This window comes from Dipodomys spectabilis, unplaced genomic scaffold, assembly GCF_019054845.1.
Source record: "Dipodomys spectabilis isolate Male_0828 unplaced genomic scaffold, ASM1905484v1 ptg000089l, whole genome shotgun sequence".
In the NCBI taxonomy this organism is placed as follows: Eukaryota; Metazoa; Chordata; class Mammalia; order Rodentia; family Heteromyidae; genus Dipodomys; species Dipodomys spectabilis.
In genome coordinates, this window is record NW_024870766.1 from 17,285,718 (window position 1) to 17,298,194 (window position 12,477).

The 12,477-nt window shown below is 46.1% G+C and overlaps 1 protein-coding gene across 4 annotated transcripts in view; it reads right to left on the minus strand.

The window, feature by feature from the left end:
• Positions 1 to 245: 245 nt before the first annotated feature.
• Positions 246 to 12,477, minus strand: part of Atxn7l1 (ataxin 7 like 1) — a 249,318-nt gene continuing 237,086 nt past the window's right edge. The window contains exons 10-13 of one of the 4 annotated variants that reach the window (XM_042684652.1): positions 11,149 to 11,454; positions 7,922 to 8,867; positions 5,011 to 5,085; positions 246 to 3,179 (exon numbers count right to left, since the gene is read on the minus strand). In XM_042684652.1, the coding sequence (XP_042540586.1) occupies positions 3,138 to 3,179; positions 5,011 to 5,085; positions 7,922 to 8,867; positions 11,149 to 11,454 (1,369 nt within the window). In that variant the 3' untranslated portion in view covers positions 246 to 3,137. Of the gene's footprint in view, positions 3,180 to 5,006; positions 5,086 to 7,921; positions 8,868 to 11,148; positions 11,455 to 12,477 lie in introns of all 4 variants that reach the window. The other 3 variants (XM_042684655.1, XM_042684653.1, XM_042684657.1) reach the window with 3 other exon arrangements.

Below are 12,477 nucleotides of genomic sequence, written 5' to 3' on the forward strand. Positions count from 1 at the left end.
CTCCACAAGTGTGGCATTTGTTTCAAAGGACTGGACATGCTTTCTTCAAAATTCTTCTGGAAAAGGATCTAAAATCGGTAGTAGGAAAGGACAAATGAGCAGGTGCAAATTCTGTGTGTGCAACACGAGTTATTTAATGTACCCCATGACTGGCCAGCTACAGAAAACCCACAGAGTTTTGTTAAAGTGCCGTGGGCCAACAGCATAACAAAATAGAAGGTGTAAATAGAAAATTTCTTTTTTTCCCTTTTTTTTTTTTTAAAACAAGAGTTCACTGAGAATCAGCAATAATAGAATATGCTGTATAAACTATTCTCTACAAAGGTTGATCAGCATTATTTACAATTGGTACATTGATACAAAAGAAGGCATACAAGTTATCCAAGTCGCTTTTTTTTTCTTTTTCTGTTTTTTGTTTTTATGGCTGACAGGTCTATGCACTGCGTTATGCTTACCAACCAGAGCGTTCGAGCCTTCATGGCTGGCGACAAGTCAGATCTTCAGGCGAATAAGGGTGTGTGCAGTCAGGGACTGGGAGAGAAGGCTGAGTGGGGTGTGCAGAAGAGGAGGACCCAAAAGATATCATTCTAATAATGCTTTATAGGCTGGTCCAGTTGAACGCCACGAAAACAAACCCAAATATAACCTTTTTATTTGCATTTGCATTCCATTTTTCAAGCTGCAAGTTTTTTTTTTTAAATACATCATTATAAAGTAAACCTGTGGTTGGTTGCGAAGGAAGAAATACCGTGGGTTTTCCCTTTTTGCTCAGTTTTCCAGAAATGTCCTCACCTTGGTCAAAGCCAGTCTTTCAAGAAAGTAAGCAGCATTCGGTGGGGAGCCTCTATTCCATCTTCCAATTCAGGACGTAGAAGGCTACCATGTTGAAACCTACTAGACTGATCCTTTAGTCTCTGTTGAGACATTATTTCTCAGAAGTAGCCACTTAATCTCTCAACCTCTGTATTCCCTCTTTGAATATACGAAGTTTATAAGTCAGAGGGTTCCTTGTTGCTGAGATTTGTTTTGTTGTTTTACTCCTGCAAGTTGTACAACTCAAAATAAATTATAAAAAAAGACTCTAAAACTGAACAAGACAAAAATTGTGCAAAAATAACAAAGATATGTACATATTTTTCAGTCTGAAGAAATGTACAATAAAAACATAATTCAAAGAACATTTAAAAAATATAAACATTGCTTAAACTTTCCTAAGTTTCATATTGTTTCTGAAACTATTCTGGTCAGTTAGCTCTGTAATATAGTAAAACATAAATTATTACAAAATTAACACTATAAAAATTTACTTTAAGAATATCTTCTAAACTTTTTTTCAAAGGGTCTAACCTTGTTTATAATCTTAAACATTTATAAGTCTTAAAATCTGCCTTATCCTTTTTTTAAAAAGAAAAGTAACAATCGTCCCTTCAATTTGCAGTCTCTTTTTCCCAAGACGTAAATAAACCAGCATATAAGTGCACTTTTAACACTGTAAAAATAAAAAATGAAATCATCCCAACTAAATGTCCTGGTACTTAATAGCAACTCCTGATTTTTTTTTTAAAAAATCATTTTATATTTAAAAAATTTAGTAATTCTATAAGAAACACTGTCAGTGCAATTGCATTGATGTAAATCACTCCATTTGCCTCCCGTCTTTGCGGATTCCAATCACATGGTACAAATTACCAGTAGTCTGATCTTTGGGTTGGGAGAGAGGAAACATAAAGGAAAACTTCAGGGAGAGGAAGAGGGGTGTGTCCAGCTGTGAAACTAGCGTTCATTTCAGATTTCAGGGTAAAGTGGAATCTCTTGGTATCTTTGCTCTATGTCACAGCGTGTTGCCATAAGTTCAGAAGTGCATGGAACACCAGCTTTATGCTGTGAAATTCTGTTGATTATGATCATTAGAACTTAGGATGTTACCACCCTTTTCAAAACTCCAGTGTGGGCTGCTGAAAACTGCAGTGTGCCAAGGTGTCCCAGCTCTTTCGCTGGTTCTTAACCAAGGGGTGGCTTGCTCTTACTACTTCTGTCTCTGAGCTAGGACATATGAGTTGAGGCAAGCTCATTTACGGGTGTGGGTGAGTTTGGCACAAAATTCTCCAAATAAGCTTTTCCTGGAGGATATTCCTGGCCCTGGAGAGAAGCTCCAGAACCTACAATAGCTATGATCACCCCATCATCTCATGGAGTAGCTTTCTTGGACTCTGCTCACCCGGCTTTGGGAACTTGCACACTGCTGTGAAAGGGATTCTTAGCAAGCTCAAACTATCAGTCACCTGATTCCCACATATTTCAAGGAATATTGTCCTCTATGCCCACGATCTGCTTCCTGCCACCTACTCAAGCCCCATCTCTGATTAAACTCAGTAGATCTTTTTTGAGCTGCACAGCTGGATTGTAGTACTGGTTCAGTTACTTCACTATGTATGTGAATGTATGGCCACTGTTCTCAATTTGGCCCTTAGCATTTAGCTGTAACCATGGTGCCCAGGAAGGTATCCCTTTGACTCTCTGGCTCTTTCTACTTCAAACACAAGTTTCTCTTCTAGAGACTTCTTCCCTAAGCACCCTGTCTAGGGGTGGCTGGTGAGAGCAGCACCTTCTGATGGCAGGTGGGGACCAGTGAGGATCAGGTTGGGGATAGGAGGGATGGGATAAGAGAAGGTAAAAGAGCTCTGCATGTGTGATGGTTCCAGAGCTTCCATGGGAGACCAGCCCAGAACCGACATCCGGCTATGTCTGCTCTCAGTGAAGTAGCAACACCAGGATCTGGGGGAGTGACTCCACATTTGGAAGCGTGTGTAAATGTGGCAAATGAAAAATGTAAAGAAAACACTGGGACTGTTTGCTGTCAATCTCAAATGCACGTTCTTTTGCCATTTTCTTTTTCTTCAAAACTGAAATTTGGTCAATGAAGAAGGAGGAGGAGAAGGAAGAAGGAAAAGGAAAAAGAAAAGAAAGAAGAAAGAAGGAGGAGGAGGGGCAAGAAGAAAGAAGAAAGGCCAGAGCCACAGCAGGGTACAGGTAACAGATGCTTGCTCATGGGCCAGTCCCCTTCCCTCCTCTGCGCCACAGCCTCCTAGGGTGCGATCACCACCAGAAATTGTTTTGGAAGTGGCTTCATCATCTTGTTATGGAAGCGTCCTTATTCTGCCCATTCTGTTTGTGTTCTTCTGGGAAAGAAAAGGAAAAAAAAAATTGTTTCAAATTCAAATTCAAATTTGGGATGAACCAAAAAAACTGAAGAACGGAGCCTCATTTTTCTTGTCTATGACTGAAAAAACAATAACCCACCTCTGGTATGTGGAGAAGGGCAGCTGTAATAAGCAAATAAGGTGACAAATATAAGGAACTCCTAAGTGTAGGGTAGTCACAATGGTCCTAGAGCTGGAGGGAAATGCAAGGACAAAGGCTTGGACATATATGGGATACTTCTCCTGGAGAGAGGGCTGCAATAATCTCTTCATATTTTTTATATTGGATTACCTCTTCCTATTGAGGCTATACTTGGACAACAGGGAACTATCTAAGGAAGATATATAGTATTGGGTCAGACAGAGGCTTGGAGATAGAGATTTGGACTCAAGTTACTTAGCTTCTTAGTGCAGCCATATCCATGTATCAGTGGAGTATAATCTTGCCCCTCACAGGGTGGTTGGGAAGCTTCCACATATATGTTATATGTAAAGGGCTTAGTACAGTATCTGCACTCAACAAATAGTGGTGGTTATTGTTTTAGTACTCTTTAAGGCTAGTGTCAGCCTTTGGCTTCTAGCAGGGGTGCTGGACTTTTAGACACACAATGCCATGCTTGTAAAGGTGGAAGTGTGGCTTCCAGCAAGCTCTGCAAGAGAGGTGACCAAGCAGAGACATGAGGAGCAAATGCCACAGCAACTCTGAAGAGTAGTGGGACTCTTCTATTTCTGGGGGAGTATAAAAGGTTTCCTCACAGTCAGTCTATCTCCAAATTTTGCATGAAATTTGGGAGGTCCCAAAGAACAAAACAAAAACACATTGTCTTTAGTGTCTACAAAATATACTACACATCTAAGACAAACATTAGCCCAGTTCTTTTTTTTTTTTTTTTGGGGGGGGGTCCGGTCGTGAGGCCTGAACTCTGGGCCTGGGCACTGTCCCTTAGCTCTTTAGCTCAGGGCTAGCGCTCTACCACTTGAGCCACAGCCCACTTCCGGCTTTTTTCTTTTTGCTTATGTGGTGCTGAGGAATCGAACCCAGGGCCTCAGGCATGCAAGGCAAGCGCTCTACCACTGAGCCAACTTCCCAGCCCTACCTAGCCCAGTTCTTTATATATATTCCAACCAGGTCTATGTGGCACAACCCTCCTCCCTACTCTCTCTAGTTTCTACCCCACATGGCACTCCATTGGAGGAAACGATCAATCTCTGAGCTTATATGTTGACTGATCTCATCCATCAATTGCATAAAAATAGCTAAGTCTGCCCTGAACATTCCCACAGGGAAACCATATGCTGAATGGTAACTTTGCTCACCAAAGACCTTTGAGAAAGCACGGGCTGACATATGCCATGTGAAAGCTCTTAAATCCACATCATCTTGCACAGTTTTCACAACTCGCCTAGGAGGTAGGTATCAATTTTTCCCTTTAACAGATAAAAAAATGGAGACCCAGAGAAGTATCTAAGATCTTACAACTGGCAAGAAGAGCAGTAGCTAACACACTTGTGTGTGTGCCATGTGCCAGGTTTTTAATTTCCAGTGACTTTACATAAATAAACTAATTTAATCTTCACAAATGCCTTAAGAGGTTAAGAGTCATTCTGATCCTCACTTTCTAGGTGAGGAAATAGGAAGAGAAAAGCTAAGTAATTTGCTCAAAGTCTCACACCTCATAACTGTAAGGCCCCAGTTTCAGAAGCCAGATTAAGCATGCTCTTGACTGAGGTGAGATTTGAAACCAAGTCTGACCCCAATGCCTTCCTTTCTGCCTTGATCTTGGCTGTTGTTTGTCCCCCAGCCACGTACCTGTCGGCTGTGTCCTGGGCTGGATATGCTTGAAGGACTGGATTGTGACAAAGCTAGGCTGCTATTTTTCCCAACCTGAAAGACACCAGTGAAGTGTGACTTAGACGCCAGCAGCGGTGGGAAAGACACTTGACAGCACACATTGCTAGGGAGAAGGGATGGGGCTACACAATATTCTCATTCCCTCACATAGCCTAGCATTGGCCTTTCCATCCTCAATGGCAGGAAAAAGAACAATAGTCCCAAGGGTTCCTTGAGGATACCCCCTCTCAGATGAAAATCAGAATGATGGGGAGATTCATCCACTTCTGATCACAGTGCCAGACCCATCTTGTTTCTCTGGAAAGTCTTTAAGCTAGCAGTAGATAAAAGTGTGCATCCACACACATACAGGGTGTGTGTGTGTGTGTGTGTGTGTTGCTTTCTTGCTCATGGCTGGCACTCTACAACCTGAACCATATTTCCAGTTCAGCTTTTGATGGCTAAGAGAGTCTTATGGACTTTTGTGCCCTCAGCGAACTTTGAGCCTTGATCCTCAGATCTCAGCCTCCTGAGTGGCTAGGATTATAGATGTGAGCCACTGATACCTGGCTATCCCACAGCCTCTTATTCTTCAGAAAGCCAGCAAAGGCACCCAGTTGCACGCATGAGTACAAGAGTGGGGGTGGAGTGGGGAAGGATGCTATGAGCTGGGTCCCTGGAGTGATAGACCTGGGACATGTGGCTGTGGCCTTTCCTCTGTGAATGTCCTTGCACATGGGGGCCTGATGCTCAGGGAGCTGACCTTGGACCAGCCCTCTATACCTGTCTTGTTTAGTAAGGCAGCTCTTGCCTTAGGCCTATTAGTGGCTCCTCCTCTACATATACCTGCTTTTGCACACAAAGTTTGCCTTCCACTCAGAGTCTATTTGTATCCAGTCTTATCCTTGGTGGCCAATTCTGGCTGTATAGCTACTAGATATGATTAAATGGCACCTCAAGTTGCCTCTGAACGCCTAATTTATCTTGGACTCCTCTACCTAGTAGCTTGCCTCTCCCAGTCTTCTAACAAAATCCACACAGACCACACAGATCCATGGTGAGACCCTGGACAAAGTCTATTCTCAGTGGCCTGGAGACCAGTACCAAACCACTTTCTGCTTCACAGTAACAGTGCTGAACAGCCCACTGGCAGCTGTGAGCACGCCCACTTTCTTCATTCCCCTTCTGCCGGGCACTGTGTGGTGGAGGCTCATTGACTCTGTTCACCACTGGAGTGGCTGAGTTTTCATGCTGCTTAAGTCGCATAGACGAAATTGCTAACAGAGTATTTATTGCAGAGTCACTACCATATTGCCCTCTCTACTGTATACTTGCTGTGTGACTTTGGGTACCTTGCATAACTTTCCTGGGAGCAATTATTGAGTTCATATATCTAAAGTCCTAGGGACCAAGCACATCAAACACATGTTGCTAGACCTTCATCTGAAATGAGCGAGATATCAAGGCTTTGCTGTTCCGGCTGTGTTCTCAAAATCAGTTGAACAGCCTGCTTGGCAGCATGGTAGAAATACATGGGATATTTCATTTTGAAAAGTCCTTGCTCTGTCCTCTCTCTGGATCCTGAAGGTGGCACTACCCAATTCTGTGGTCTCCAAGTGGGGCTCTGGAGAGCTTCCGTAGACCCAGGTTGACAGCAGAAGATCCCCTCCCACTGTAGCCTTGGCTGCAGCTGTCCAGCCCTGATTCCCCCCTCAAGAAATGCTCTTTGTGGGGCTTTACAAGTCTCATACATAGTGACAGAGAACATCTTTTAACAACTGCCTGCTAACTCTCAAAAGCCTTTATGGCTACACAAGGCTGGCTTTAGGGTGTGGCTGATTGGTTCTGTAGTGGTAAGGCCCAGTTGTGCCCTCTCTTCACTGGTGTCCCCATGGCTGGCTCCCCCACAGGCCTGAGCACTCCACTCTGCCTCTGTTTGCTGGCCAGGGTGGTGGTGGTTTTCCTAAGTAGCTCCCCTAGCTTGAAGAGACAGACTGGACTTGGGAATGGGAGCAGAGCTCTGGGGGAAAACAAAGGTATTCTTGGACCATGCATATCTCCTGGGCTTGCTTATAACATTACATGCTCCTGGGGGGTACCATGCATGGAACACTAGTTGCCAGTTGGTGCGAGGGAGGAAGAAAAGAACTATATTAGGAGGAAGTGGGGGTCGAGGTGGGAACCTGACTGGCAGGCAATGCTTCTCAGGTGGGTCTAGGTACCATGTAACCTGCCCTGGGCTTTTCTGGAGGAGATTCTTTTTTTTTTTTTTTTGGGTTCGGTTGTGGGGCCTGAACTCTGGGCCTGGGCGCTGTCCCTCAGCTCTTGAGCTCAAGGCTAGCGCTCTACCACTTGAGCCACAGCGCCACTTCCGGCTTTTTTCTTTTTGTTTATGTGGTGCTGAGGAATCGAACCCAGGGCCTCATGCATGCAAGGCAAGCATTCTACCACTGAGTCACCTTCCCAGCCCTGGAGGGGATTCTTAACAGGTCAGATCAAACTTCTTAGCAACAGAACTCTTTCCAGAAGCTGTCCTTAGCAGTTTAAGGTATGATGCAGACAGAAGTGGAATAAGGAACTTGGAATCATTGTGTCTCTATTTATCCATCTGTAAAGCAGTGGCAACTGTACCCACTAGGCTACGTGGGTACAGCATAAGGAGGTAATCACTGCAAAGGGCTTAGCACAGAGCCTCATGTACACCTAAAAGTCTTAAAAGCATTTATGAAAAGAACCACTATGCTCAGAGCAGGGGTATGAATGGTCCACAGGGAAGGAGAAAAGGAGCCACACTTGTGTTACCTGCCTGAGCCACCTGGCCGAGCAGGGGCATTGCCCAGCTCCCCCTGCCCCCCAGAGCTGATGAAGGCAGTGCCAGGAGGTCCCTTACCTGCCGAGAGGAGGTGCTGTTAACGGGATCGGGCACCGGTGCAAGAAGACTGGGTGGGTTCTTTTTGTGAACGCTATTCATACCAGGCATTTTAGTGATTTTACAGGCTTTGCTACTAGTACTTGAGTTCTTACGCTTTTTTCCTTCTGATTTGTCAAAAGAAAGGGGCAGAGAAGACACGGCATTGTGTGAGGCCAGAGAGAGATCCCCCGTGTGGAGCGCAAGGGAGGGCACCGAGAGGGGACAGGAGTCACTGCTGCCGCCCACCGCGCCCACCTGTCTCACTATGTCCACGGGGCCGCCGGGCAGCGAGGTCCGTCCTGAGGGCTCCAGCTTGGCACTGAGTGGGCTCACCCCATTGTTGGAGTTGTGCACAGACAGACTGTTATAGGGAGGGGCTGCCTGATAGGAGTTCAAAGCAGAACTGGCATTGAGAACACAGTTCTTTTTGTGGGGCCCTGACAATGGCGACGATGAGAGGGAAGTCTGCAAGGACAAGGAGGAAGAGGAAGTCGAAGACTGTGGCTTCCTCTTTTTGTTACTTGGAGACTGGTCGCTACGGGCAGACAGGTCTTTGACTTTTGAGGATTTGCTGGTTTTGGTTTTGGATGGCTTGTGGGATGGGGAAGGGATGACAGCTGGTATCGGGGACACGGCGGATGGAGCCTTGAAGGTTGAGTCCATGATGCTGAGGGTAGCGGCCACATGAGGGAAAGCTGTGGTGTGGGACATGAGGACACGCGGGTCCGGCGATGCCACAAAAGCTGCGTCTGAGAGCATGGCTGATGTCATTATGTAAGAAGAGGTGAGTCTCGAGCTGATGGGAGCTGAAGGAAGATACACAGCACTGGGGTTGCTGAAAGGCTGCAAAACGGATGCTGGAACAGGGGTGGTGATGTGGGCTGCTGGCGAGGGCATGGGGGTATCTGCCGCAGGAGGGATCTTCCTAAACATGAGAGAAGAGCCAGAGAGAAACAGTGAGACATCGGCTTGGCATCGCTCGGGAGGTAGGATGAAGTCTGAGTGTCAGGGCTACAGAGAACACCCCGGCAGAACCTGACCATGGAGAATGAAGCCTTGGAAGATGAGGAGGTCTGAAGGATGGCCCTTGCTTTATGCTGCCCCCATTGCAACATCCAGCCTCTATTTCACTACTTTGAGGTATTCGCATCCTGTTCTTCACGCTTAACTATTGGAATATGGCTGATTTTGGTTTATGAACAGAAGGCAAATGTTATTGAGAATATAAACATCCCTAGCAATCTTCCTCTACGTGTGTGTGTGTGTGTGTGTGTGTGTGTGTAACTGGCAGTGATAAAAGTGGTCCTCTTTCTTATCCTATTTTTGGCTACAGACATTCTGGGAACAGCTCTCTCCCTGGTCAGCATCTTCCTGTGATTGCTACCTGCAGACCCTGTGAGACTGGACTATATCCATGTTGGCTCATGGGGACCTCTCCTCCATAGCAGGTCAGGGGCTTGGGAAATGATGTCAAGTTCCTCCTACCCAGGAGTTACACTATACATCTTCCTCTTCACCTACCCTACCTTAGCTCTCACTGGAGGGGTTGTGATGGCTCTTCCTGTCCTGTAGGCAAAAGGGAAGAGTCCAAAGAGGGGGATCAGGAGCTTCAAGTTTAGTAGAGAAGTGCAGGATAGAGGGGCATCAGGAGAGCATAGAGATGATGGGGGAGAGAGGATTCTTTCTGCTTGTTTTCCCTGGAACTTAAGTAGGGGTGCTGAGAACAAACTTCTTGGAGTTGAGCTCAGCACCAAGAAGGGATCATTCTTGGGGCTTCTCTTTAAACTTTTTTTTTTTGGCCATACCAGGGTTTGAACTCAGGGCTTCACACTTGTTAGGCAGGTGCTCTACCACTCAAGCCACACCTCCTGGAAATAGCTCCTACTTCCATCTACTCCCTGAGGGGATGCTGCTGGGGAGGGTAGAAGTGCGGGAGGGATTAGTGCATAGCAGCTCCCATCCTATGAGCAGCATTAAAAGGTAAGGTGGCCTGGGCTTGCACCTCCCTTGGTAAACCTGGATCACTGTGTGGGACAGTGCCTCTTTCTCTGGAGCTACCCCATAGATGTTGCACTCATACAGCTCTGGACAGAGACCCCCCCGGGAAATAAATAGCATTCTCTCTGAAGATCCCTTCTCTGCCTGTACTCGGTGGAGCCTGGGGGCTTCTAACTTTAGTGGACTTCTTGAATATAGTACAGTGTCCTGAAAGTATCAGGCCTAGGAGATCAAATATAAGAGAAAAATGCTGCCAAACCCATAGCAGCCATCATGGTGTATGAGAATTTCCTTCCTCTCAAGCCTAAAAACTTATACTAACCAAGGTACTCCACGAATACTTGTTGCAATGAATAAATGGGTGGATGGATGGATGGATGAATGGGGAGGTGAATGGGTGAGCAGGTCAATCTCAGCAGCAAGAAAACACTATTGTCAGGGACTATGCATGCTGGGCAAGGACTCCCACAGTCAGACCAGGATGGTCTGCACACATCCTTACAACTGCCTGGTACTGCACAGCCCCTTCAGAACAAGGCTAGGGTGTGTCTTAGAATGTGAAGCATCAGCAAGGTTTTTTGCTAACTTTGCTGCCTTGCCTTGGCTCTACAGGTATCCCACTGGCCCTTCCTTGGCTCAAGTATCCCAGACAGTTTCGGGAGAAGGAAATGACCGAGGTTTGGCAGTGACTTGTAATAAAGGATTATTTACAAATACTAGATGGCTCATTAGTGAGATCCCCACTTGATGACATTGAATGGGATTCACTCATAACTTATATTTTTCTCATTATATACTACTACTAATCTATGCTTCAACTGTGTTGATAAGCACAACTGAATTCTAGAGTTTACCTATCCTTTGTTCCGAATTGGGAAGGGTAGTGGTGGTACTTTAAGCATATTTGCTAGCTCTTTCTTTCCTCTTTCTCTACTGATCCTCAGGGGGTAGCAGGAGCAGGAGGGAGCCAAGACAGGAGAGAAGTGAGACGAGGGGGTGTTTCTGGAAGCCCCCTTGTCCCCACAATAAATAGTTTATGTGTTTTCTAGGTGCCAGATGGCAGTGGACTTTGGCTTGGCTGGCTGTGCTTGGGTTTAAGCTTCTCACACTAGCCTAGGGAAGTCCCACACAAAAGCCCACAGATGCGAATGAGTTCCTGACAGTGCCCATCCTCCCCTGACAGCTGGCATGGAGATCCAGATGCTGACCTGGCTGAAAGAGAATACTGTGTTGGCGTCTCCTGATGCAGAGTTAAATGCTTGTTAAAGAAAAAAGAGTCTTTGCCGTTCCTTTTCTTCCTAATGTCTTCAATGCCCCCATCGGCTGCCATCCCTCCAGGTTCGGGCCCGTCGGGGCCTGGAGTTTGGGCAGCGAGGCTGAGAGGGCAGCGGGGTGCTACGCTCTCCAGAGTTGACACCCAGGCAGCCCCAATGTTGCTCAGTGACAGCAGATTGGTTAGGCAAGTCCTGAACAGGGGGGAGGGACCTGATGCCCGGTGGCTCGGGCTTCTGTGCCTGAGGAGGAAAGGAATATGGAGCTTGAGCTGACAAGGACACCAGGGAGTGAAATACAGATCAACACATTCCTTCCACGTGTCCAGGGTTTACACTATCACAACACAGGGGAGCAGGGAGCTGTGAGGAATTGCCAAGGCTGACGATTTGGGAGGAAACATCATGGAAGGATAAATCATCAGATAACTGAGAACAAGTTAGATTCTCCCAGGCAGTGCCTCTCTGTTGCAGTTTTGAAAGGACATATGTGGAAATCAGGAGTGCCCTTTGGACACACTGGGCAGTCACTCACATGGGAAGAAATGATAAGCTTCTCTTTTGGCCCTTTCTTAAGTTTATAGGAAGTGTTAACATTTGTTCCAAGCCCCTGAAAAAGCTTGATGCAGATCCAGTGGGTTCAGATGCCACAGCAGCCTGGGGGCAGAGGGAAGCCTAGGGGAGGGGCAAGTTATGGATTCTGTTACTTCCATTTTTCAGGAATATTGTTCTGGCCTCTCCTGGGCCTCACGTGTGTGTGTGTGTGTGTGTGTGTGTGTGTGTGTGTGTGTGTGTGTGTGTGTGTGTGTGTGTTTGTGTAGGGTCTCAATTGTTGGCTTCTTCTGGTAATAAGAGGACCCAGACTGAAGTGAATCATGACATTATGATATCTAGAATTCCCTTTATAGGAGTAGGGGTATGGAAATACTCAGAGGTTGGCCTTCTATTATCAAGTGGCTTCTTATGTATTGTTTGAGAGGTCCTAGCCTGTTCTTCATGATAGTATTCCACCAAATTGAAGCTTTTTCTCTTTTTGTAAATCCCTTATTAAAATAGGACATTGGGAGGTGTGGGAGAATAAAGGGTGCATAGAGAAATGGAACAAAGCCAGAGTTTAGGGGAGAGAGAAGGCCAAGCAGAGGTGAAGAGGGAGCCCTACAGAGACAGGAAGGGCCAAAGACAAACTTAATCAACTTCACAGCACTATTTAGGATCTGCCCTGTTGGCAACTGTACACATTTTCCCACAGGATAGCAAAGAACTAGA